Source organism: Mesocricetus auratus, unplaced genomic scaffold (genome assembly GCF_017639785.1).
Source record: "Mesocricetus auratus isolate SY011 unplaced genomic scaffold, BCM_Maur_2.0 Super-Scaffold_100027, whole genome shotgun sequence".
Classification (NCBI taxonomy): Eukaryota; Metazoa; Chordata; class Mammalia; order Rodentia; family Cricetidae; genus Mesocricetus; species Mesocricetus auratus.
The window spans coordinates 23,765,341-23,788,519 of NW_024429208.1; the positions used below are offsets into that span (position 1 = coordinate 23,765,341).

The 23,179-nt window shown below is 51.1% G+C and overlaps 1 protein-coding gene across 1 annotated transcript in view; it reads left to right on the plus strand.

The window, feature by feature from the left end:
• The window catches only part of Cdh23 (cadherin related 23), a 365,574-nt gene that overhangs the window by 39,656 nt on the left and 302,739 nt on the right, over window positions 1–23,179 (plus strand). Inside the window, 1 exon segment of the mRNA XM_040732605.1 lies at window positions 679–756. Within this exon segment, the coding sequence (XP_040588539.1) occupies window positions 679–756 (78 nt within the window).

Below are 23,179 nucleotides of genomic sequence, written 5' to 3' on the forward strand. Positions count from 1 at the left end.
AGCCCCCACCACACATGGTGCTGTCAGAGTGCCCCATGGGAGCAGGGCAAGTTTTGATGTCTGGGTGCCGTATAGCCTGAGCTACTCCCACGAACCTCGTTTCATACCTTCTGTCCCTGGATTGTGGTGAGATGACTGGATGACACAGAGAAGCAGTTCTAGAGGCAGTGGCTGCCACTACTGTCACCGTTATTATTCTTCCCAGTCTGAGGGCTTTCTAAGCACCGGGCCCTGTTATGGGTGCCAGGGTGACCACGAACTGCCAAGCCCTTGGCTTTCTAGAGTCCATGTAAGTTCTACCTCAAGACATGTGCCCCGTGGGAATCCACCATAGCCCATGGGTGTGAGCTTGAGATTTGCAAGAGTCATGTTAGAAAGGAAAAAAGAAACGGTGAAGTTCATTTTAATAACAGCTTCAACTTTATCTAAGAGATCCCGAATAATACTTGAATGTGTCACCAATCTAAAAGGTTAGCTAAGATGGAGCCTGCAAATTTTGGGGGGAGGGACAAAGCCTTAAAAGTCTTGTGTGTGTGCACTTTATTCTGGGGCTGGTGCTCGGCAGCCGCCTGTAGCCTGGCTGACCATCTTGGGAAGCTGATGTGGTACCGCAGCCCACTGGGTTACATAAAGCTGGCAGGGGCCACCAGGCTGATGCACCTGTCCTCTGCCTTGCAGGTCAGGTGAACCGACTACCGTTCTTCACCAATCACTTCTTCGACACGTACCTGCTGATCAGCGAGGACACACCTGTGGGTGAGTTGGAACCTGGCCTGGTGGGAGTGTGGGTGGCGTGGGGTAATGGACCTTTAGTAGGTGGAAGGGGTCTTGGAGGCCGAGGCTTCCCTCAGCCTGCATTGGAATCTTCCTGTGGCATTCATTGGCCTCTCACTTGGATGCCGGTGGGGACAGGACCATCACTGCCCCTCATAGCGGCCATGGGCTGAGGGGTCTTCTAAACAACATGGCTTACCCCTGCCCTCACTGCTGCTTTACCACGTTGGACTAGTTTCATCCTGTAGAACGGCTCATTTCTGTTCTGTTCCAAGCCTTTGTGGGTACTTGAAGAAGGCCCGTGTCTTTGTTTTCTGGGTCTTTGTACTTTTTCTGTGACGACAAAGTTTCCTGAAATGAGCCTCCTAGGTTTTGTCAATAGACATAGGTGACTTTGAGTATCTAGTGCTCCTCCTGGACCCCTGATCCAGTTACCTCATCACAGGGCTTCTGTGTCTGTATTCCTGGTGTGGCTCTAACAGCAGTAACTCGAGGTCTGTGCTTACACCTCCAAGGTCCCAGCTCAGCTCCAGGAACCCTAGAACTTGTCAGAAAATGAGGTTGGATTGTGGATCCTCATCTGTAGCTGTGCCAATGGCTGTCAAAAGCTTGGACCCCTTTCACAGGTTGGGGGCATTATCTACGAGTCCCTTGAGGGTCCCACTGAGTTGCTTGCTCTTCTCAGGGCTCTGTGGGGAAGTGTGTAGTCTTAGCATTTGTTACATGTTTATATTATTTTGAGGGTTTATCCATGTGACATGTCCGTCATGAAGTTCTGTTATGGGGTTATGATGGGGGAAGTCCTGTGTGTATGTCAATAAAGCACTGTTGGCCAATAGGGAACCAAGATAGGTGGGACTAGGAGTCCAGGAGAACTCTGGGAAGGAGAAACACAGGAAGTCGAGATGTAACCGCCATGGGGTAGGAAGCCCAGAACTATTCTCCGGTAAGAGAAATACTTAGATTAACAATTATGGGATAAACACTTAAGTCAGAGCTAGCCAGTAAGAAACAAGCAAGGCCAATAGCTTCATAATTAATATAGCCTCCTGTGTGTTTATTTGGGACTGATGCGGCTCTAGAACCAGGCTGGTGGGAAGGCTTCTCTTTACAGGGTTGTGTCTTAGTCTGGGTAATTATTGCTCTGATGAAACACCATGACCAAAGGAACTTGGGGAGGAAAGGGTTTGTCTGGCTCACACTTCCCCATCATAGTTCATCATCAAAGGAAGTCAGGACAGGAACTCAAACAGGGCAGGAACCTGGAGGCAGGAGCTGATGTGAGGCCATGGAAGAGTGTTGCTTACTGGCTTGCACAGCCTGCTTTCTCATAGAACCCAGGACCACCAGCCCAAGGATGGCACCACCCACAGTGGTGCCATCAATCATTAATTAAGAAAATACCCTACAGGCCGGGCGATGGTGGCGCACGCCTTTAATCCCAGCACTCGGGAGGCAGAGGCAGGCGGATCTCTGTGAGTTTGAGGCCGGGCTGGACCGACAGCCTCCAAAACAATACAGAGAAACCCTGTCTCGTTAAAAAAAAAAAAGAAAAAAAGAAAATAATCTACAGACTTGCCCACAGCCTGATCTTATAGAGGCATTTCCTCAATTGAGGTTCCCTCCTCTTAGATGACGTTAGCTTGTGTCAAGTTGACATAAATCTAGCCAGCACAGGCTGGCTAGACATTGTATACTGGTATACTGGTAAGACAGTGTATACTCTAGAACTTGTGCACAGTCCTGGCATGTCCAGGCTTTTGACATTGCAGAGTGACCTCATCATCTATAAAGTTCATGCTTCAGAACTGCACGACTGAGTCACAAAAACAAAGCCAAAGGCAAACAAAGGAAGGCAAAAAATAATCTGTTAATGCTTTAAGGAAGTTTTATGATTTTGTGTTGAGCCGCACACACAGCTGTCCTTGGTTGCACGTGGCCTCATGGGGACCATGCGCTGCATATTGGACGTGCATGCCAGGCAGCAAATATATACAAGTAGCCTGCGGTGTGAGTCACCTTTAGGTCTTCTGTCCCACCCCAACCCCCGTTTTGTTATTTCTCCTCGTGTTAGATATATACCTGGACGATTGCCTCTGTGTCAACTCTGGATGCTGTGGCCACAGAGAGGTGTCAGGCAAATGGATGAAGAAATCAGAGCACTGGGTGACTGGACTGAATGTCTGGTGTGACCCCCAGGGTGATGAAATGAGGTGGGACAGAGGCCCCTCCTTTGCCTTCACTTACTGTTTCTGTGGCTGGCTTTTGAACCTGCTCATGTCACCTCAGCCATAGTGGGTAGTCCTCTGTGGTGGAGGGTATGCATTGACACAGCTGACAGTAGAAGCCGGCGGGGGGGGTGGTGACCAGCTACTAACTGATGCCGGTGCTGTCTGGAAGAGGCCAAGGGACCTCCTGGGGGAGCAGGACTGCTTGTCACTCTGCAGGGCCGTGTTCGTTTGGCATGTCCAGAGACCTACTATGCATGGAAGATGAGAGTGGCCAGGGTGGGCCAGCACTGACTGTGTGAGAAGTCCTAGGCTCCACGTCCACCAGCAGCCGTCCAGCAGGCCCAGTTCCTGTTACCTTTGGCTGCAGCCCTGGCTTGTCTTCTGCAAATGCCAGCAGTGATCGGCTGCTGGGAGCCATTCCCAAGTACTGGAGCCCCTTGAAGGCTACCCTTGGCAGCCACAGCAGGGATGTCTGTCTAGTGCTGTGGGATCCATCCCGGCTCCGGGGAGCTCAGGGACAGCTCTACCCCTCTCTTTTGGCTAGGGGCTCAGCATCACTCTGGCTTCCCTCTTTCTTTTGCTTAAGGATCCAGACTACAGGGCTTTAACCTAGAAGCCAGAAGCCAGTATTTTGGTCCTTAACTCTGTGATCTTGGGTACAGAAGCACACTCCTCTGGTTCTCTATTTCTTACTTGTCAGAGACAAGATATTGGAAAGTTGGACCCAGTAGGATGTGGTCTGGCTGTGCCTGTTTCCAGGGCCTCTGATGAGGCAGGCCTGGAGTCTCCTGTGGAATTTTGGCATTCATGTGACTGGGCTGTTCACAGGGTAGGTGTGGCCTCCTGTGGATGGGTCAGGGATGCATTCAGGGCCCTGGCCTTTGTCTTCTATGTGGAAAGGGGAACATCCTAAGGACTTGACTTTGAGGTCTGACGGCTGCCAACTACCTCTTCTCCCAATCTGCATGCCAGTCTGAAAATGGGTGATGGGCTCTACCTCACAGGGTTGATGGGTAATAAATTTACTTGAAGCCCTATTAACCCCAAAGCTTCATCTCCATACCTAGAATGTCATATTCCTGGAGGCAAAACTCTGTATGGCCCAGCAATGGTGACTGGGGCCGCCTGCCAGCCAGAGGCTTTGCAAGAGACTGCTAAACACATGGGGAAGCTGGCTCTGATGTGCGGGACAATGCCAGAGCCTAAGCCAGGCTGAGCATCCACTCACCCACTGCTAGAGTTGGGGGTGGCTGGGCTGTCTGCTTCTGAACTGTGCTATGTGGCTTTGGCTTGGACCCCTGGTGATGGGGCTTGCCATCCCACAAGATTCCTCCATGGAAGAATACTGATTTGAAACCTGCCTCCCCAGAACTCATGCCCACTGGTCTAATTCTATCTGCTGAACCTTCAAAAACAACAACAACAACAACAACAAAAACAACAGTGAAAATGGAATGTACATGACGTAGGTAGAACTTGTTCTTGTAACAGCCACACATGCTGAGTCTCAAGGCAGTGTGCCCTAGTGTTTCTATGTGTCAGTTCATTAAAACACAACAACAAAACTCCCTTTAGGGTATCAGAGGTAGGGCTTGGCAAGGGACTCTTTCATTGTGTAGTTTCTGATAATGCTCTCTCCAGGGTTAGAGACTGGCCTGCCACCTGCCCGGTATTTTATCCTCTGGCCTCAATTCCCAGTGGCAGGGGAGAGGGATGGGAGGGCAGAGTGTGGAGGCCACGTGCCATTGCTATCTCTGCCCTTCCGGGCTCCCATTCCCTCTGCCTGATTGTCTTTTCGAAGAGCCTCTCCTAGCCAGAGAAGACAGGAGCCAAATGAAGTCATTAAGTAGATCGGCCTTGCTCTGGCCTGTCCGCACGGCCCCATTTCCCATGGCAGGGCCCCTGTCTGCCTGGGTCCTGCTGTAGATGTGAGCGTCAGTCTCAGGTCGCAGGGTCTGGGCAGAGGGGCTGGGGGCAAGGACAGATCTGTGAATCCATTTCTGTCAGGCTGGTAAACATCATGTATGCCCGGGACTGACTGTGGGCCGTGAACAGACCTCAGGTGCCTGTAGCGTGAGATGGCTGCTGACTCCAGCTTGCCTTAGATACTCTAGATTCCCCCATGTGGATGGAGCTAAGACCAAATATGAGCCGAGTCTGCTGGCACAGGCTTATCGCCCCAGTAGTTGGGAGGCTGAGGCAGGAGGACTGTGAATTCAAGGCCAGCTTGGGGTCTGTATCAGAACACTTGCTCAAAGAACAAAATGAGTATCAGCATCACCCTCTCTGCTGCTGAGTCTGTGGCTGCCTCTTTGTCTTTGGGGATCCTCTCCCATCTTGGCAGGCTCCTTCCATCTCTACTGGTTCCTGTGTGTCACCAGCTGTGCCTCTCCACATCGGAGGGGCTGGGACTCAGCTCCTGTGTCACCTGCTTTCCCACGGCTTATTGTCCAGTCTTGGTTCCCTTCCTGGGTTCCTCCCGGCAGAGTAGCAGGCCTTTTCTTGTGGCTGGTTACCCTCTCAGTGACAAACATGGTTGTTCATTTCTCTCCTGTCTTGTATTAGGGATGCTTCCAGGTGGACAGGGCTAACTCCATGTACCCGGGCCCTAGCCCTGAGCCTCACATATGTCTGGGACTTGGAATATCTTAGGGATGCCTGGTGTCTTCAAGTGTGAGGATCTTCCGAGGCATTGGCTGTGACTGGCTCCCTCACAGAGCCTCAGGCCATAGCTTCCCTGACAGTGTGTGTCAGGAGGGAGGTGTTCACAGTGACAATGGAGATAGTGGTTTGGAGAGTGGGCCCAGGAGAGCCTTCCCCCAGATGGCACAGACGCTAAACGTGCCTGTGCGTTTGAATGACCCACACCATGCAAAGATGGTGATTTTTATCATCCCAGCTGCCTGCTGGAGCTGCATGTAGCATATTTGCTGGAAGCCCTTAGGAGCATAGATCTGGCCCAGGGAGAGACCCAGCTAGGCTTGCAAAGACCCACCCTACCCAGCTCCTGGTGGGGTCTAGAGGAAATAGAGCCATGCGTATTGGCTACTACCTTCAGACCCCAGGCCCCAGAGTGTGTGATGTCTCCATCCTATGAATGCCCGCAGCCCAAAGCTTCCCAAGGAAGGAGTGAAATTGTCTGTCACAGCCCACTTCCCATCTCCCCACAGACACCTGCTCTTCGGCCATAACCAACTGCTGGGAACCCAGAACTGCATAATCTGCCCTATTGCTAGGTTTTCTTAGAGGCCGTTCCCTTGGCTCCAATGCTGGATCCTTTCCCTGCCTGGTGAATCCCCGCTTACCTTACCACCAGGTCACCCATCCCAGAGGACCCCACCCTCTCTGATCTCACCCCTTTCAGCTTCGTTATTGGCTCCCTTCAGCACTTAGTAACTTCTGTCCCAGCTCTTTGTGTGTAACTCCCCGCAGGGTTATTAATGTTTACATATTAATTTTATTAATATCAGCGTGACGATTAATGATCACTTTAGTATTTAGGTATGGTATGAGATTGTGGAGTGGTGACATTTGCTGTGGTTTATTGACTCCTGGCCTCCTGCAGGCTCTTGTTAAGCACTTTAGATGTGTGACCCCCATGGATTCACCACGATCCCCCCCCATGGCCTGTTATCTCTGTTTTGCAGCTGCATAACATGAGCCATTCCCCAAGTACGAAGCCCAGCTCAGAGTGGGTCAGGGGACGCCTGAGAGGGGGAGAATGGATGAGTGAGTGAATGAATGACTGTTGAGCATCTGGCCGGCTCTTTTCCCTTGGCTCCCCATCCCTCCATTTGTCACCAGGGTGGATTCACAGGGAGCTGACTTTCCCAGGCAGACCCTCAGCACCCCCAAAGTGTCTTGAGTCACAGCGAAGGTGATAATGCCTACGCTAATCACCTGCATGAGGAAATTAGTCTTGTCAGGAACCATTAAGGTGGGAGCTCGGGAGGCATTAGGATGGAGCGGGCCCAGGCGGCGCCTGGCACTGCTGCCAGTTGGCACTGATTAATTTTTCTGCAAACTCCATCAATGCCCAGCTGTTTTGTCTGGACCTGGGGAAAGCAATTTTCAGGTGGGCAGACCCCGCTGCAGCGGTCTTACACATGGAGGAGCTTATGCCTGCCTGCCACTCTTGACATCTCCCGGGGAGTGGTGGGAGAGGTGGGGGTGGCGGGGATAGCTGGCTGGAACGGAGGGACCGGAATGCGAGCTGGGACACGGGACAGTGGAGAATAAGCCTGTGCAATGGGAGAGTTTTCTGAGTGTGGGCCGTTAGGATGAGGCTCAACCCTAGCAGTGTGAAGGGCTCTCCCCCCTTGCCGGGCCACCACCTCCCTGTGGCTCTTTAAAGGGGCAGGCAAACATCTCTCAGGAAAGGGAGGGCAGCCACGGGGAGACATTATTTCTTCTTCCGGCCCTGGACAGTTCCTGAGGACTGACATGGGCAGTAGTCTCTCAGTGAGAGCTGCTGGAATAGACCAGATGAATGTGAGGGACTGACAGGTCCTGGCGGTCTGAGGGCCGAGTGCGGTATGTGGCTCCAGCCTGCCTGCTGACAATTAGCACAGAGGCAGTGACTCTGTGGGTGACAACAGTCAAGAGACTAGGGTAGGCAGGATGGAGGGAGAGGCCTACATCCTTGCTGACATGAAGGTGGGGGGCCACCTATGTTGGGGGCTAAGAGCTGGATTTCTTAAGCTCACCCTCACCCCACCTGAGGGCTCCTCAGAGGCCCACTGGGAACCCAGGAGCATCTAGAGGGACAGTTCTGTAGTCACTGCTTCAGTCAATACAGTCCCACTTTACAGACGGAGAAAGTGAGGCCTGGACACTGTTGTGTGTGAGGATTTTTGTGGGCGCCATCCAGAAAGCAACCTGCCCGTGTCACAGAAAGGCTCCAGGCATCTCAAGATTGACAGCAGCCCCAGAACTAGTCTGGACAGGGACTAGACATCTGTCTGAGTGGGCATAACCATCACAGTAAGTTATCTCACCACTCATTGTCCAGGCCAAGCCAATTCTGGGGGGGCAAAAGAGCAGTGGGGACTAGACCACGTAGAGACAGAAACATTTTATTTTATTCTTTAATTATTTTGGGGTTTTATATAGGCATAAGAAACTCGGGCTGGTCTTGATCTTACAGCAGCCCTCCTGCTTCAGATTGCTAGGCTTACAGATTTGATCCACCATGTCTGGTTTCAGAGGAGCACTGTATAACATATCGGTGTGTGGTCTGGGATACCCCAAGATCACATTGTTATCATTAGTGGGCCATCACCCCAGTGATGGGAACACCACCTTAGGCCAATAGCTATAATTTTGTTTTTATTAATTTTTTTGAGACAAGGTCTCAGCATATAGCTCCGGCTGGCCTGCAACTCACTCTATAGGTCAGACTGGCCTTGAACTCACAGTCTCCCAAGTTCTGTCATTAAAGGCATATACCACCATGCCTGCCTTTCTAAACTTTTTTTTGCCATTATATTAAGCATGGAGGAATGCTGCTAGAAAAGTTCAGAGAGCCCCATCATCAGTTTTTCTTGCCATTAACATCTTGCACAAATATGATACAATTATGGAAAACAGGAACATAACATTGCTATGATGCTGTTAACGATACAGTGTGTTTACATTTCACCAGCTTGCCCAGTAAAGGAACATTCCTTCTTTTCCTTCAGGCAATATGATTTATCTTAAATTTGTGTTTTAGCTGTGGTAATATTTGGGGAAATTGACTCTTTCCCGGGAGCCTTGGATATCTGTATACACACACATACACACACACACACACACACACACACACAGAGAGGGGGGGGAGGGAGGGAGGGAGGGTGAGTGAGCTCAGGCTTTTTCTTGAATATCTTCTATTTTTGGGGTGCTGTTCCCAAAGCTCTGAGGTTCACAACAAAAGATACATATCCCTGTAACAAAGGAATCAGCTAGTTAGGGGGGAGGGAATAGACAGGAATGGAGAGAAAATATCTAGCCTAACGTGTGTTAGTGCTGAGGAAAAATAATGGACTTTGATGGAAGCTCAGACCAGGTTCAGATACTGGCACTACCAGCCTGTACTGTGTGTGTGTGTGTGTGTGTGTGTGTGTCTACTCTTACCCCAAAACCAGAGGTCATGGTGAACTCGCAGCAGAGGTACCTCACTGTCATCTACAAGGTTCCTCTTCAAGAATGGCACATTCGAGTTACAAGCAAGAAAAAAATCACAAAAGTAAATCTTATAATGTTTTTAGCACATTTGCAATTTCATATCGGACTACATTCATAGCTGTCCATGGAACATAGGTTGATAGGGTCCACCCTTACTAGGACCTCCTTAGGGCATCTTGGAAATCATTGTCTGATCAGTCACATTTCAACAATGGGGAAGTAGGCAAGTGAGGACAGAGTTTGCCCCAGGTCCCTGGGAGTCACTGGTGGTTGTGACCTGCCCTGCCATGGTAGAGAGAACTAGTCCTGGAGTGGCAATGTCCTGGGCTGCAGAATCAGCTTGGCTTGGGACTTTTCATAGTCAAAAAGGGCTCCAAAGCCATCGCTGCCCTGTCCTGGGGGCTGAGTGCTTGGGTAGAGGCAGTTGAGGTCACCCACAGGTTCTTGTGGTCGGCAGTAAGGGAGGAAGAAGGTGATGTCCAGTCTGTTCAGGTGACAAGATCTTGAAACCCAAGAGCCCAGGTCCTGGGATCTTTCGGCCACTTGGAGGATGTCCCTCTTCCTTCTGGGAGGTGAGTGGTAGAACCTAAGGGAAGGCCTTCCATTCCTACGACCTTCCTCTTCCCCAGGGCAGCACAGAGGCCTCACAGGGACCTGGAGGGTGCAGCTACTCCTAATAGGCTCTGGGCCAGCACACCTGGAGCTGGTGGCCACCATGCTGTGCACTCCCATCCACACATGGAGGTTGGGGGAGGAGGGGGGCAGGTGTTTAGGATGCAGCCATAATAACACTAATGATAACGATGATGGCCACCTGTCGTGTGGGCCGGCTGTGAATGGCACACACTCAACACCTGTGCCAGGCTGAGCTAGGGGTGGGGGCAAGGGACACAGATCACAGATGACTGGGGAAATGGTAGCTATCTCTTATTACACGTGGCTTTGTCTAGAAATATAAGGCTCCGCTGGCGTTGTATAGCAAGCTTAGAGCGCGGGACTCATACCCCTATTCTGCAGACCAAGAGGCAGAGACTCTGAGAAGTTAACGTGCACAAGATCACATGACGTGTGCAGGATGGAGTTGGGCTTGACCGTGGTGTTGCCTGAGTCCCCAGCCCGGTGCACTTAAACCACTGCTCTTAGATTCTGCACACGAGTCTCGGCTTTTAAGGAGCCCTGACTTAGAGGCTAGAAGTTACCCACCCCATAATAAGCCACCAGCTCACTCCAGGGAGCCATGAGCTTCAGAGCCATGCTAATGCCCTGAGGAGGGAGGAGTTCATCCGGGGACTCAGGGTCAGAGAAAGTGTCTCAGGAGAGGTGGCACTGAGGGCTTGCTGAGGCCTGCTCAGCTGACGCCATAGGAGGGGGCGTGGTCAGCAGCAGGGTCAGTGGGGTGTTAGATGGGAGAACTGGGCTGTTGTGAATGAAAGAGAAAAGCAACTGCAGTGACTGTTTAGTACTTGGGTCTCAGAGCTGGGTGGCCTACATGACCTCACCAAGTGACAGGAGCCCATACTATTGTTTCCTCTAACAGAAGTGGGAGCCTGCTAGGGCCTACAGCCCCTCAGCTAATTGCTGGAGTTGGGGTTCGACTTCTCTGCTGCCCGGCAGGATTGGTAGGATCATCTCTGAGCCTGTCCCCCTGGAATTAGGCTCAATGGCTGAGTAAGTGTAGGACTGCTCCCCTGGGGGGAGCCTTGCACAGACCCCGGATCTGGTTCTATTCATTCAACAGTGTAAACTTAGGGACTTCTGCTTCCCAGGGTCATCAGACCCTTGGAAGATGTGCGTCCCGTTGGTAACCGTCTTCAGAGTCAGTCACACTCCTGCATAAGGGCCCCGGGAGAGGAGGTTTGTTAGGTTATAGGCCTGCGGGGCTCTCTTTGGGAGTGAGGGCTGGAGTCAAGCCTGGCTGTCGGCGAGAATGCGCTGAGCTTGCAGAGGGCTGGAACACTCGGGCTCTAGGGAACTGGCAGAGGTATAATTTACAGGGTTGAAACCCTCCAGCTGGCGGCCGAGACCCAGACAGACAGAGCCGACTTTGAACTTGTCATCATCGCTCTCATCCCTAGGTGCTTTATGAGCCCGCAGGGACGTGTGCCTGACAGTCGGCCCTTGACCAGGAACAGGCCAGTGCCCAGGAAAGCTGTCCCCAGTGGTCTTTATCTGCTGCCTTTGCCCTCTTCTCCTCCAGACCTGAGCACTGTATACCAAGACCCAGAAATGGAGGCTCAGGGTCCGGGTTCGAATCCCAGCTCTACTTCTTAGTAGCTGTGTGACCACAAGCAAGGTCCTGACCTTCTCTGTGCCTCAGTTTCCCAATCTGGAAATGGGAAGGGTCTCACATGCTTGGACAAGTTCGCAACAAACTTAAGACAGAGCTTTGGAAATGAAATTGCTATATGGAGTGGGTGCCGTTTTAACTGAGAAATTTGCCTTTCAGAGCCCCCCTCCCCCACAGTGCATCTTCAACCAAGATGGACTGTGCCACCAGCTACCGAACTTCTCTTTGACTCAGTTTACTCTATTAGAAAATGTGGGCCATGATTCCACTGTGTCTCCTTCTTCCCTTTGGCACATAGGGAACACCCCATATGGAACAATAATAACACCCATTATTACCGCCGTCACTGCCATTGGTTAGTTCCTTTCCAAATGGCAAGTCACAGCTGCGGGTAGGAATGATAACTAAGGCCAACGTCCTCTGGTTTGGCCTCATGGTTTGGCCTCGTGCATGATTCTTACAAGGGGCGTTTCCACTGCCCGGCTGGAAGAGGCCTGAGACTCCTAGTGAAAGCAGGAAAGCCCTTGAAACGACTCCCTGTCAACTTGTATCTGTTGCAGTGGGGCAACATTTTGTGTCCCCCCCCAGCAGTGAGATTCGCCCCCAGCTCATCCTTCCTCACCTGTGCCCCTGCCTTTGGCAGTCTGCTCCACAGTTCGTGGCTCCCCCAGAGTCTCTCTGTGTAGGCTGTGACAGCTGTGCAGGCCCACAGACAGAGGTCCATCCTGGAATCTGCTCTGCTGATCTTGGCATTGCCCAACCCTTGTGGCCTGCCTGCCCCTCCTGGGACCAGATGTCGCCACCCTTCTCTCTCCCAGGCCATATCCAGGCCCCATGCTAAGAACCTCTGCCATGCCTTGCTCGTTCTGTCCTCACAACACCCCATGGACGAGGCAGCTATGAAGCCCACATTACAGATGAGGAAACCGAGGCTGGAGCACTTGTCAACCACACAGGTCAGTGAGCGCTCTAACTAGACCCAGGCCAGCTCTCCCCGTGTGGCCACCTCTCCGCAGTCTTTGGTAGAGGCTAGAGTGGGCATAAAGGATGCCTCTGCTTTCTTGGAGCAGGGTGCTTACCCTGCCACCAGCTATGGCCTCTTCCCCACTCGCCTTCATGCCACAATAGACAGAGGGGACAAGGGCCTCAAGTCTTGGTCCCTTCTGCCCTTGGTAGATGGAGAGGCATGCCTCACGTCACAATACTGCCTGGGCTTCCTTCCCTGGGCTGTTGAGCCGCTGGACCATGTGCAGCAGATGAAGTCGATCTCCTTTGACAATTGAGTTAGCCCTTGGACGGGTAATTCAAGATGCATGTGTGGTGCAATCGAATGAGATGGGGGTTGGGGGGGGTTCTTCAGCATTGGGACTGCTCTTCTATGTCACTGTGAGCTCTTGGAAGAAACTGCGCTGTGGATAACTCAGGCCTGACAGACAGGGAACATCTGTCTCCCATGGTCTCTGGTAGGCAGAACCCATGATGCCTGTGTACCCTGCTTGTACAACCTGGGCCAGCAAGCTGCTTCTAGCCTCCTTATAGTGTGACGGCTGCCCCGCCCTACTCCTCCCAGCTCCACATCTCACCTGTGCTGTCCCAAACGTCAGGTGAGGCAGCAGGGGCCTCTGGCCGCCATGGAGTGAGCAGGCTAGAGCCTGTGCATATACTCGTGATTTCTGATACTGTCCACCCATGGACAGCCCAGCCTCGTTGCTAAGGATGCTACCTCTGCAGGTTGCTGAATTCCTTGGAAGGACAGAGATTCTGACATGCAGGGACTTGGGATACTGCTAGGGAGCTGACACACAGTGGCATGAGGGCAGGGGAACAAGGACAACTCAATCGGGGCCACCTGACTGCATTCTCCAATCAGTCACAGCTCCTGAAGCCACACAGCCCTCTGCATTTTAGGGGGAGTGCCCAGTTGTAGGCAGAGAAGAGAGAAAGTTGTGACCTCTACGAGGGAGCAGACTGTAGCAGCAAATCCTAAGCATGCATGGCTTCCTTCCTGGCCCACTGTCCCTGTGAACAGAAGTGGGCATGGCCCATAGTGGGGCTGGGACTTTGAGCAATGACTTCAGAGTCTGTCCAAGTGTAAGAATGCACTAATGCAGCTGGCCGCAGGCTTTCACTAGATGTCTCTTCTAAGGACGAGGTGTGTGGGGAAGGGCATGGCCCGCAGACACAGGAGCATGGTAGAGGTAGTAGGGCTTCTCACATCGAGGCGGTGACAGTGCAGGGACCTCGGGGGCATGATGCTGGGACTGAACCAGCCCCCTGCCATCTGTGGCAGTGCAGGCCTCAGCCACGACTCACACTCAGAATGTGGTCTGGGGCTGAAAGCCGCTCTTGGGGCATTTCCAACAGAGCTGACCCCTATCCTGTTGTCCAAAGAGAGCCCGAGATGACTACCTGCCAGCTTTGGGGGGACCTGGCAGTCTGACCCCAGAATGAGGGCTGGAGCCCGAAGTAGCAGTTTATTTCCTGTTGTGCTGCCCTAGGAAGGCTGCCTCAGTTTCCCCATTTTATTCTGTTTCTTAAAATTATACTATTATGTAGTCTAGGCACAGCAGACCTCTGTCAATGGATGTCTTGCCTGTGCCCAGAAGGTCTGACATTAGAGTAGGCTGAAGACCCCCTCTTTCTACTTCTTTTCTAGAGAGATGTCAGCACTGACTCCTTTGTTTTGACTTAGAAGGTCTAGGTGGGTCTGAGACTCTCTGTCCCAGCACGTTCTTGGCTAATGTTACTTTTACATGGAGGGGTGCAGACCCTACTTGGGACTACTTCGTTGACCATGCTGCTTTCTGAGTGGCAGAACCCTGCCTTGCCCAACCTGGGCGACTCTTAGACCTGGGCAGAAGTTTTCCTTGGAGCAGCAGTTCTCAATATGTGGGTTGTGATCCCTTTGGGGGCTAGATGACCTCTCACAGGGGTCACCTAAGACCATCGGAAAACATATTTACACTATGATTCATAAAGACAGCAAAATTACAGTGATGAAGTAGAAATGAAAATAATGTTGTGGTTGGAGTCACCACAACATGAAGAACTGTATTAAAGGGTGACAGCATTAGGAAGGTTGAGAGCCACTGCCTTAGAGCCTGAGAGGATCCCCAGGGCCTGTCTGTCTGTTTTGCAGTCTTGCAGGCCTCCTGCTTGAGACACAGATCACTCCCCTTACCTCAGCTGGAGTCCCTCCCAGGCACCAGGTGTGTCAGTGAGGAAGCATGCCGGAGAGATAATTCCACTGTGGCTGGCCCCGCCTCACGTGTTTACAGAGTGGTCACATCGCCGTCCATAATCATTCCTGACAGCCTTCATTAAACTCACAGGGGCAATTTATAGTCAATTAAGGCCACTTCCTTCTTCAGGAGCCCCCACTGACACCTGTCACCGAGGGACTCCCAAGGAATCTGTGTGTTGTTTGGAAGTGGGATGTCATAGAGGGAGCGGTGGCTTCTGAAACTGGGGATCCCCATCCTCTGAGTCTATATCCACACCATGGCCACAGCTCCTGGCTCAGCACTCTGTGGTGTTCAGCAATGGGCTATTCAGGAAGTGCTTGATCCTGGTTGTTTCCCAAGAGAGCAGATACTTTGCTCTCAGAGCCTCCGTCTTCTTGACTGTATGGTGGGGCTGTTGTGTGATGTTCACAGTGTGTTGTGATGTTGTGGTGAAATAACAAATGTGATGTGCTGGGAGGTGGGGATGGCTGTCTCTGTCCCAGCTGGGGATGCCCCCCCACCTCACCACCCCCCCCGCTTATGCAGAGCATTGTTACAGACCAGAAGCCATGCAGACAACAGTCTTGCTGGGCAGCACACAGCTTCTTTCTTGGGAAGAGGAGACATGATAAGGTGAGGTGTGTACATATGCTCCTCTAGACAGGGCCTCTGACCCCAGAGGGTTAGGATCTCAGGCCACACAGGCTTTTCCCCCCCTAAAGTTTAAGGGAATGAAGATGTGTACCACCGCCTCCGTGGAAGACGAAAACGGCTCTGTTGGGAGTTATGATCACATTCTCAGCTTAGTGCGTCTACATGGTGGGCTGGAGAAATCAGGCAACAGAATGGCATTGACAAATAAATATCTGTTTGCGAAGTAGTATGCTGAAATTAGATCAGTAGCTGCATAGAAAAGACAGGCTGCCTAGGACCCCCAAAGGGGCTTATCCCTGCCTCAACCTGGTGCCCTCATTCATGGTGCTGACATATGGGCGGTGACACATGACACGCGACACGTGCCCAGCACAGATCCTGGCACACTGTCAAGGCTTCTAAATCTCAGCTTCCCTGCCACCACACACTTCCTGGCAAAAAATGACACCCTTTTCCTGAAATAATATTCTGCCTAGTTCTATGCTCGTTAAAGGAACGGTGGGGAGCCAGGACAGGGCCACCCCCTGCTGTCCCACCCTTCTCGCCCAGGCAGGCTCCCTTCTCAGCATCTGTGTATGTGCGTGGCTGTGAGCGTGGAGAGCATGGCAGGTTTGTGAAGGACGAAGGAGGCTGCCTTCACCTCCCCCTCTCCTGCCTCTTTCCTCAGCCATAGACTTGGACGTTGACTATCTGTGACCAAGCGGCAGGAAGGGTAAAGCCCCAGGGTGTCTGCAAGTGAGGAACTCCAAGGCCAAATGTACCTTAATGGTGGCGGGCCTGCTTTGCCTGCCAGCCTCCATTCTCTGTCCCTTCACTCAAAGCTGTGATCTGTCATCCACAGATCAGTAACCCATCAGGTGGGTATTTATGTTTCTGTGAGCAAGTGGGGAGGAGTGGACCCGCTGTGGTCATAGAACTGTGGGAGCAACACTGAAGTCTGGGGCGGCCTACCCACGCAGGCAACAGGGACCTACATGGTCAGATGGCCACAGTCACACTAGACCTGCTATTTTGCCTGGGTGTTCAGCCTCTGAAGACCCCCGATGTCTGTGATGAGTACTAGTCTCATCTAAAACTAATTCTGTCCCAGACCTGCTGTGCCAGAGTCTTCCAGAGGCTCCTCTGGATGGGTGACAGTGGTGCACACCTTTAATCTGCTCAGGAAGCAGAGACAGATGGATCTCCAAGTTTGAGGGCAGCTTGGTCAACAAAGTTAGTTCCAGGACAGCCAGGACTATTTAGAAGGACCATGTCTTGAAAAACGAAATAAAATCCAAAGGCTCCTCTGGGTGGTACTAAGTGAACCAAATGCTTGGGGGTAGAGAGAGCAGAGAGTTTGGTATTGCAGGGCAACAAGCCTCTCTTATGGGTGAGTGACTCATTGTTGGCAATGTGTTGTCATGTGTCCTTCACTGATAGCAGCTAGCTCCTCTTGCCAGTTAAAAGAAAAGTTAATGACAGAAAAAGGAGTCACTTAAAATCCCCTTGTATTCTAGCCCTTCTGAATTCAAATCTCCACTTCCCCAGGTGCTTCTGTGTCCTGTAGAGTTATTAGGAGCTGCGATTACAGAGGGTTACTGCATTAGTTACTTTTCTTGTTATTGCAATAAAATGTCTGACCAAGCAATTTCAGGGAGAATTTATTCTGGTTCACAGTTTGAAGAGATACAGCCAGTCATGGCAAGAAGGCATGGGCGCAGGAGCCCAAGGCAGTAGGTTACATTGTATCCAAAGTAGGGACGCTGAGAGAGAGGAATGGATAGTGCTGAGCTAATTTTATCCTTTCTATTAAGTGAGGGATCTCAGTCTCCTGGATGGTACCACCCTCATTCAGGGTGAGTGGTACTACTGTATTGAACTCAGTCTAGAAACTCTATGCAGACTTGCCCAGAGGTTTGCCTCCTAGGCGACTCTAGGTCCTATCAAGTAGACATCAGTACTAGCCATCACCACTGCGTAGGTACCAGGCCTTCATGTCCCTCTCCTCACCCAACCTTCATGACCCTGTGCATGTGGCTGCCAGAGATGGCATCCATGCTGCTTTTGTGAGATACTCTGAGCACAAGGGGACAGTGTGACACTGCACTGTGCCAGTCAGCTCTCCCCACTGCAAGGATGCCTCAGGCAGTCACATTGTGTGGAAAACAGCTTTATTCTTAAATTTTTATTTATTTACTTAGTGTGTGTGTGTGTGTGTGTGTGTGTGTGTGTGTGTGTGTGTGTGTGTGTCGCCTGACTATCTGTCTGTGTACCACATTCACTCAGTATCCCTGGAAGCTAGAAGAGGGCATCAGATACCCTGGAACTTGAGTTACTAAAGGTTGTGAACTGGCATGTAGGTGCTGAGAATCAAACCCAGGTCCTTTGGAAGAGCAGCAGTGCTCTTGACCACTGAGCCAACTCCCCAAGCCCAAAGACAGGCTTATCTTGACAGCAGCCTGGGCAGTCCCACTCCATGGTCATTTGCCCCTGCAGCCTGTAGCGAGACAGCATGTCACTGTGAAAAGCACTTGTTGGACTAAAGATGCTCATCTCCTGGCCAGAGAGTGTCAGAGAAGAGGAAGGAGCTTGGGCTCCATATTTCCCATGAGGGCACATCCTTGTAATGACATCTTGAGGTTTCCACACTTCCTAATAGCCCTGCTTGCTGGGGACTAAGTCTCTAACTCACGTGCCTTTGGGAAAAGTTCCTGATGTATGCTAGAGCAAGTAGCTTCTGGCCACATGTGATTATCCATAAGCAAATTATCTATAAGCTAATTGATCACCGAGAAATAAACAACCCACACAAATTTACTTTCTTGCTTCCATTGGCCACATTTCAAGTTCTCAGACACCGCTTGGGTCCTGTGTCAGACAGTGTACACACGGTGTTTCCATTACCACGGACACTTGGGCATGGAGTGTCTGGTTTTGAAATAAGAGCCTGAAACTTGGCAGCATGCCAGACTCACCCATCTGGGGGACAGTTGACCTTCGCAGGAACACTCAGGCGTTGGCTACCATTCCCTGAGCCTGACAGTCCTCCCTCTGGCCCCAAAGACAAAGGACATTTGTCTACTAGTGGCATGGGAAGAGGCATCGCAACCTAGATGAGGTCAAGGGGCTGAGTGGCCTGGGTGATGGAACTGAGGGCCTAGAGCCAGTGACATGAACCTCAGACCCAGCCAGTGGTTCAGGATAGCTGTGGGCGAGGTGCTCACCCTCAGCCCGAGGCAGTCCTGCTGGTTGTGAATTTTTACAGCTGTTTATCTGATGTTCTGTCCAGGAATGGAATAAGTCTCCCCACGGCCACAATGAATTCTCCGCTGCCCTGGGAGAGGCAGGGGCCGTGATGGGAACATTGTCTGCAGTCCTGTCAGGTAGCCGCTGTGAGTGACAGGCAGGGGAAGCAAGCCGCTGAAAGCCATTACCCTCGCACTTCAGTGCCGTTGGAAAAATAGTCATAAATTAGTGCCGGGTGCTGAACGAGGGGAGAGGAAAAAAACACAAAGAAGGAAGAAAAAACCCGCCTCCCTGAAAGTCATCATTTTCCTCCTGAGGCTGGAGGGGGTGGATGGCACAGGCGGTGGTAGCTTGGATGTGTCACCTAGCCTTGCTGGTCAGCTGCCTTGGCCATGTTGGCAGGTGGGAGCAAAGTCAGTGGGAAGGACTGGGAAGCCAGAGGGTGACTTCCACTCACCTCTCACGCTGGCCCCCTGAAGGTGAAGCACCTCCTTGTGCATGCATGTGCACACGTGTGTGTCCCCACCGATGTGTGTGCTAATGTGTCTTTGCAAGGCGGTGTCCTGCTTCCCAGTACACTTCTGTCCCCTGCGTTGTAGCAAATCGAAGTGTGTGACTTCCCTTTATCTCAGACTGCGCTTCTCTATGTTTTTAGACCCTCTGCCTCCTGAGTGCTGGGATTAAAGGCGTGCGCCACCACCGCCCGGCTCATGTGAAACACTTTTGCATGACAAAGCTGTACGTGTGTGTGTGTGTGTGTGTGTGTGTGTACGTACATGTGAGTGTACATACCCTTAGGGCTGCACGCCATATTGGAGGCTGTTATTTATGATGGGGCAGCAATCGGAGGGAGAAAAAGGCCAGCTCTATGGGGGAGGATCCTTATTTATAAGTCACAGGCTCCCGATTCTCAAAGGGACCATGCGTTGCCAGGCACATGGCAGGCAGGTCTAAGTGCCTTTGGAGTTCCCAGAGCTAAGAGTGGAGGTCAGGTAGGACCTGGGCTGTGGCAAGCACTTGCCTAGGCTCAGCATGTTACATGTGTAGACAAAATGGTGTGAACCTGAACCACAGCAGTCTGTAGGCGAATCCTGTCATTGTTAGACCTTAAAGAAATCTGTTTAGAACAGATTGCTGGGTCCCCTCCCTGGGCTTTGGGGAATGCAGTTTCAGCAGGTCTACGATGGGACATGGGTGTGTGTGTGCATTTCTACTGTGGTCTGGGTGATGCTGATGCTATTGGCCTGAAGATCTCACATTCAGAACCACTGATGGTGCAATGTGTTCTGTACTTCAGTGAGTTCCCCAGTACCTATGAGGCTAGGTAGGGAAGTTGTACAGTGTGGTAGTTATAGCAAGGTTGCTGGCTGCAAGAGCTCAAAGACTTTCTGCCATCTACCTCCAGTGTGTCTCCAGGCTAGGAACTTAGGCTGTCTGGGCTTGACCTTCCTCTTCTGTGAATTGGGAGAGGAAGGTGATCTATGCTCAGGGCCAGAGTGGAAATTTGACATGCTTAACGAGGCTTAGAAGAGATGTCGTCAGCATTTGGGGTGCTATCATAATCTCCTTTTGCGAATGCATAAACTGTGCTTTGGATGTCACCCTGCACATTTAGCAACACCACACCCTGTCCCCAACCCTGAAGCTCATCAGTTCCTCTTTGCTTGGGTCCTGCTTGGCCCTGTGTTGTATCTCAGTGATGATCTGCCTTCCCTTCTTGGTGATGTGTGTGAGTTGGGGGTAGACCTTGTTTCCTCCCTCTCAGCAAAAAAAAAAAAGTGGGCTAGAACAAGTCCCATAGGTCACTCTGGCCCTTGCCCTCCACCCCCCCTCACTCCCCTAGCTCTACAATGAAGCCCAGACCACCACCTGCTCCTGCAGCTATGGTACTTTAAAGCCAAACTTGGGGCTTACCTGGAGTGGCTGGGACAGAGAAAAGCCTGGGAGCTGGTTATACGTGTACACACAGGGGGATACAGGGACCTGTGCACACAACAATCCACACGTACGTCGGTTCTGTGCACACTGCACTCACTCAGTGCCTCCAGAAGCCTACTGTCTTTCTGTGGCCCCTTTGCAAAGGGCAGGCTTCCTTGTCAGTGGGAGCAGCATAGACAGTGGTGAGCCAAAGGAGCTGGTCCCCAAGACTCCTGTGTTCTATGTCTGGGTGGTCCTATAGGCAGAAGTCTGGGGGCAGGTTCTCTAGATTAGTAATGTGCATCTTGGGTCTTGACCGTGTTTCTCCCAGTGATCCTGAGAGTACCCTGGGGACTAGATGATCTGAGTGAACACTGTCAGCATGTTTTGGCGTTGGTACTGAATCTCCACTAGGTTCTGGGCATCGCAACCAGGCAGGACATGGGCTACAACATGGCAAGCTAAGAAGGGTGAGGTGGGCACAGGTTAAGGGACCTTTGGGGCAAGGAGCCAGAAGAAATAGCATAGCATGGCTCAGTAGTTAGACCACTTATAATAAAGCCCAATCCAGGCTGTAAGGCTGCTGGCCCAGCCGCCAACCAGTTCTGACTCTCCTGTTTTCCCTCCTGATTGATGTGTGTTAGCACCCAGCCTTGGTATGAGACAAGGATATTCTCACCCCAGGGCCTTTGCACTTGCTGGTCCTTCTGCCTGGACTTTGCTCCCCCAGAGTCTTTGTAGGTAACTCACTCCCATACCCCTCTATCCTGCTCTAGAGAGCAGGAACCTTCTCTTTTCCATGCTGTAACCCAGGTGCCCAGTGCTGGTCACTCAAGGGGCTTTCCTAATGGATATTTATTGAATGAAAAGAAGGAAGTGGGTATATGTTAAAGTGGCTATAGATAGAGGAGAAATGGCAGCCCCTGTGTAGGGAGTGACTCCAAGCCCCAGCTTCTTAAGCTGTAGGTTACAACCCCCTCACACAACACACAACTGAATGTTGTGGTTGTGAAAAACAAAACAGCAACAGTAAAAGTTTTCTGGAAACTCAATGGCCAAAGATGAATTCAGAATTAAGCACATCATGGATAGAAGGTGCTTCTGTGTTCCCACCACGTGACATCACCGAAGCCTTGGGTTTCGAACACACAACATACACACTCTGCACTGTGCATGCCATCTCGCTACACGGTGCCAATGAACGTTGCCCAAAGCACCTCGGCTCCAGTTCGATGGCGTGTTGTGAATTGTGCTTTCCCTTTGCAGACAAAACTTTCTGCTCTTATAGAAACCTAACAGTTTAATTACAGGAAGCAGAGGCCTTTCTTATTTTCCTACCATTATTCTTCAACACACGAGCATCAAATTAGTATGCCTGTGGGTTGGATGGTATGATTTTAAAAACTGCTCTTGGAGTTGCTGACTTGGGTTTCATAGAAAATTGTTCAACAAATTCTGGGTTGGGATTAGGACAGAATTTCCAATAAATTCTGAAGTGGCCCGAAACATACCTCTGTCATTTTGTGCTAGGAGTTTATGTGAAGCAACATTCCCTGTATTGATGATGGTGAAATCAAAACATGAGCCAACCCTGAAAACCACCGAAGATGCCCTGTGGCTCACAGCACCAAATATTCAACCGAGATCTAATTATTTTTGTAAAAATAAACAAGCATGTCCTCTGTTAGTAGGCAAAATTGCTTTTCTCTTTAATAAGTGGTGAAATGAAATGTTTGTCAAAAAATTTGCTTGAGAAACTTTTGATTTACTATCAGTGTTTATAGAGCACTTTATATACCTGTATAACTGAGGTGGTGTAAAAATTTATTATGTAAGATGGAGTCATGCGTGAGGCAAGTTCAAGAAACTGTGCTAAAGAGTTCTAGAACCGTTGTGAGCCCAGGGGAGAGTGGCTGGGCAGCAGGTCCAGCTGGATGGGAGGGTTTGGGAAGAGAACCACAGCAGAAGGTAGGGACCCTCCCATGTGGACACCCTTGGGCCAAATCCTAATCTCTAGACTTGGGTCTAGGTACCACTGAGCATCAAGTATTTGCAGATAGCAAAGGCAGGGTCTTTGACACCGCCCCCTCAGGGTGCTTCTTACGGCTAAAGCTTTAGTGGCTCCCGCTGTCCCTACATCCTTTCCAAACTCTTTAGCCACAAGATCAGGCCAACTGTGATCAGGCCATGACCTTTGGAGGTGTGTCTGGGCAGCCCGTGTAGATGCTCAGTTCCCCTTTTAAAAATGCTATGTTCCCGTACTTCCTCAGGGTGATTGGTGGTAACTTTCTCTGTCTTTACTGGAATACTAGGTCTGAGAACATGAGACCTGTGCCCTGAGGTGGCAGACAGCTTATCTCAGCACTGTCCTTGCTATTCATAGGTCTCCAGTCAGACCTGTTCCCTCCTGATACCCAGGAAGGTCTTATATTTGTGTGGGAGATACAATAGCCTCTTGTCTCCCAGGAGCCCTAGTCTGGCTGGTACTCCCTAACTCACAGCCCCCTCAGATCCTCTCTCTGCCCCTGCCGAATCCTAACTTTATTTCCATGTAGGTTAAAACTTTTTTTTCTACCGCAACATTATTGAAACAGGGCAAACCATGAGTTAGTGGATATGATGAATACTCTGACACTTGCATATATGTCATTGAAGCCAGCACTAAATCAAGACAGTGAATTCCTCTGTCACCCCTGGGGTGT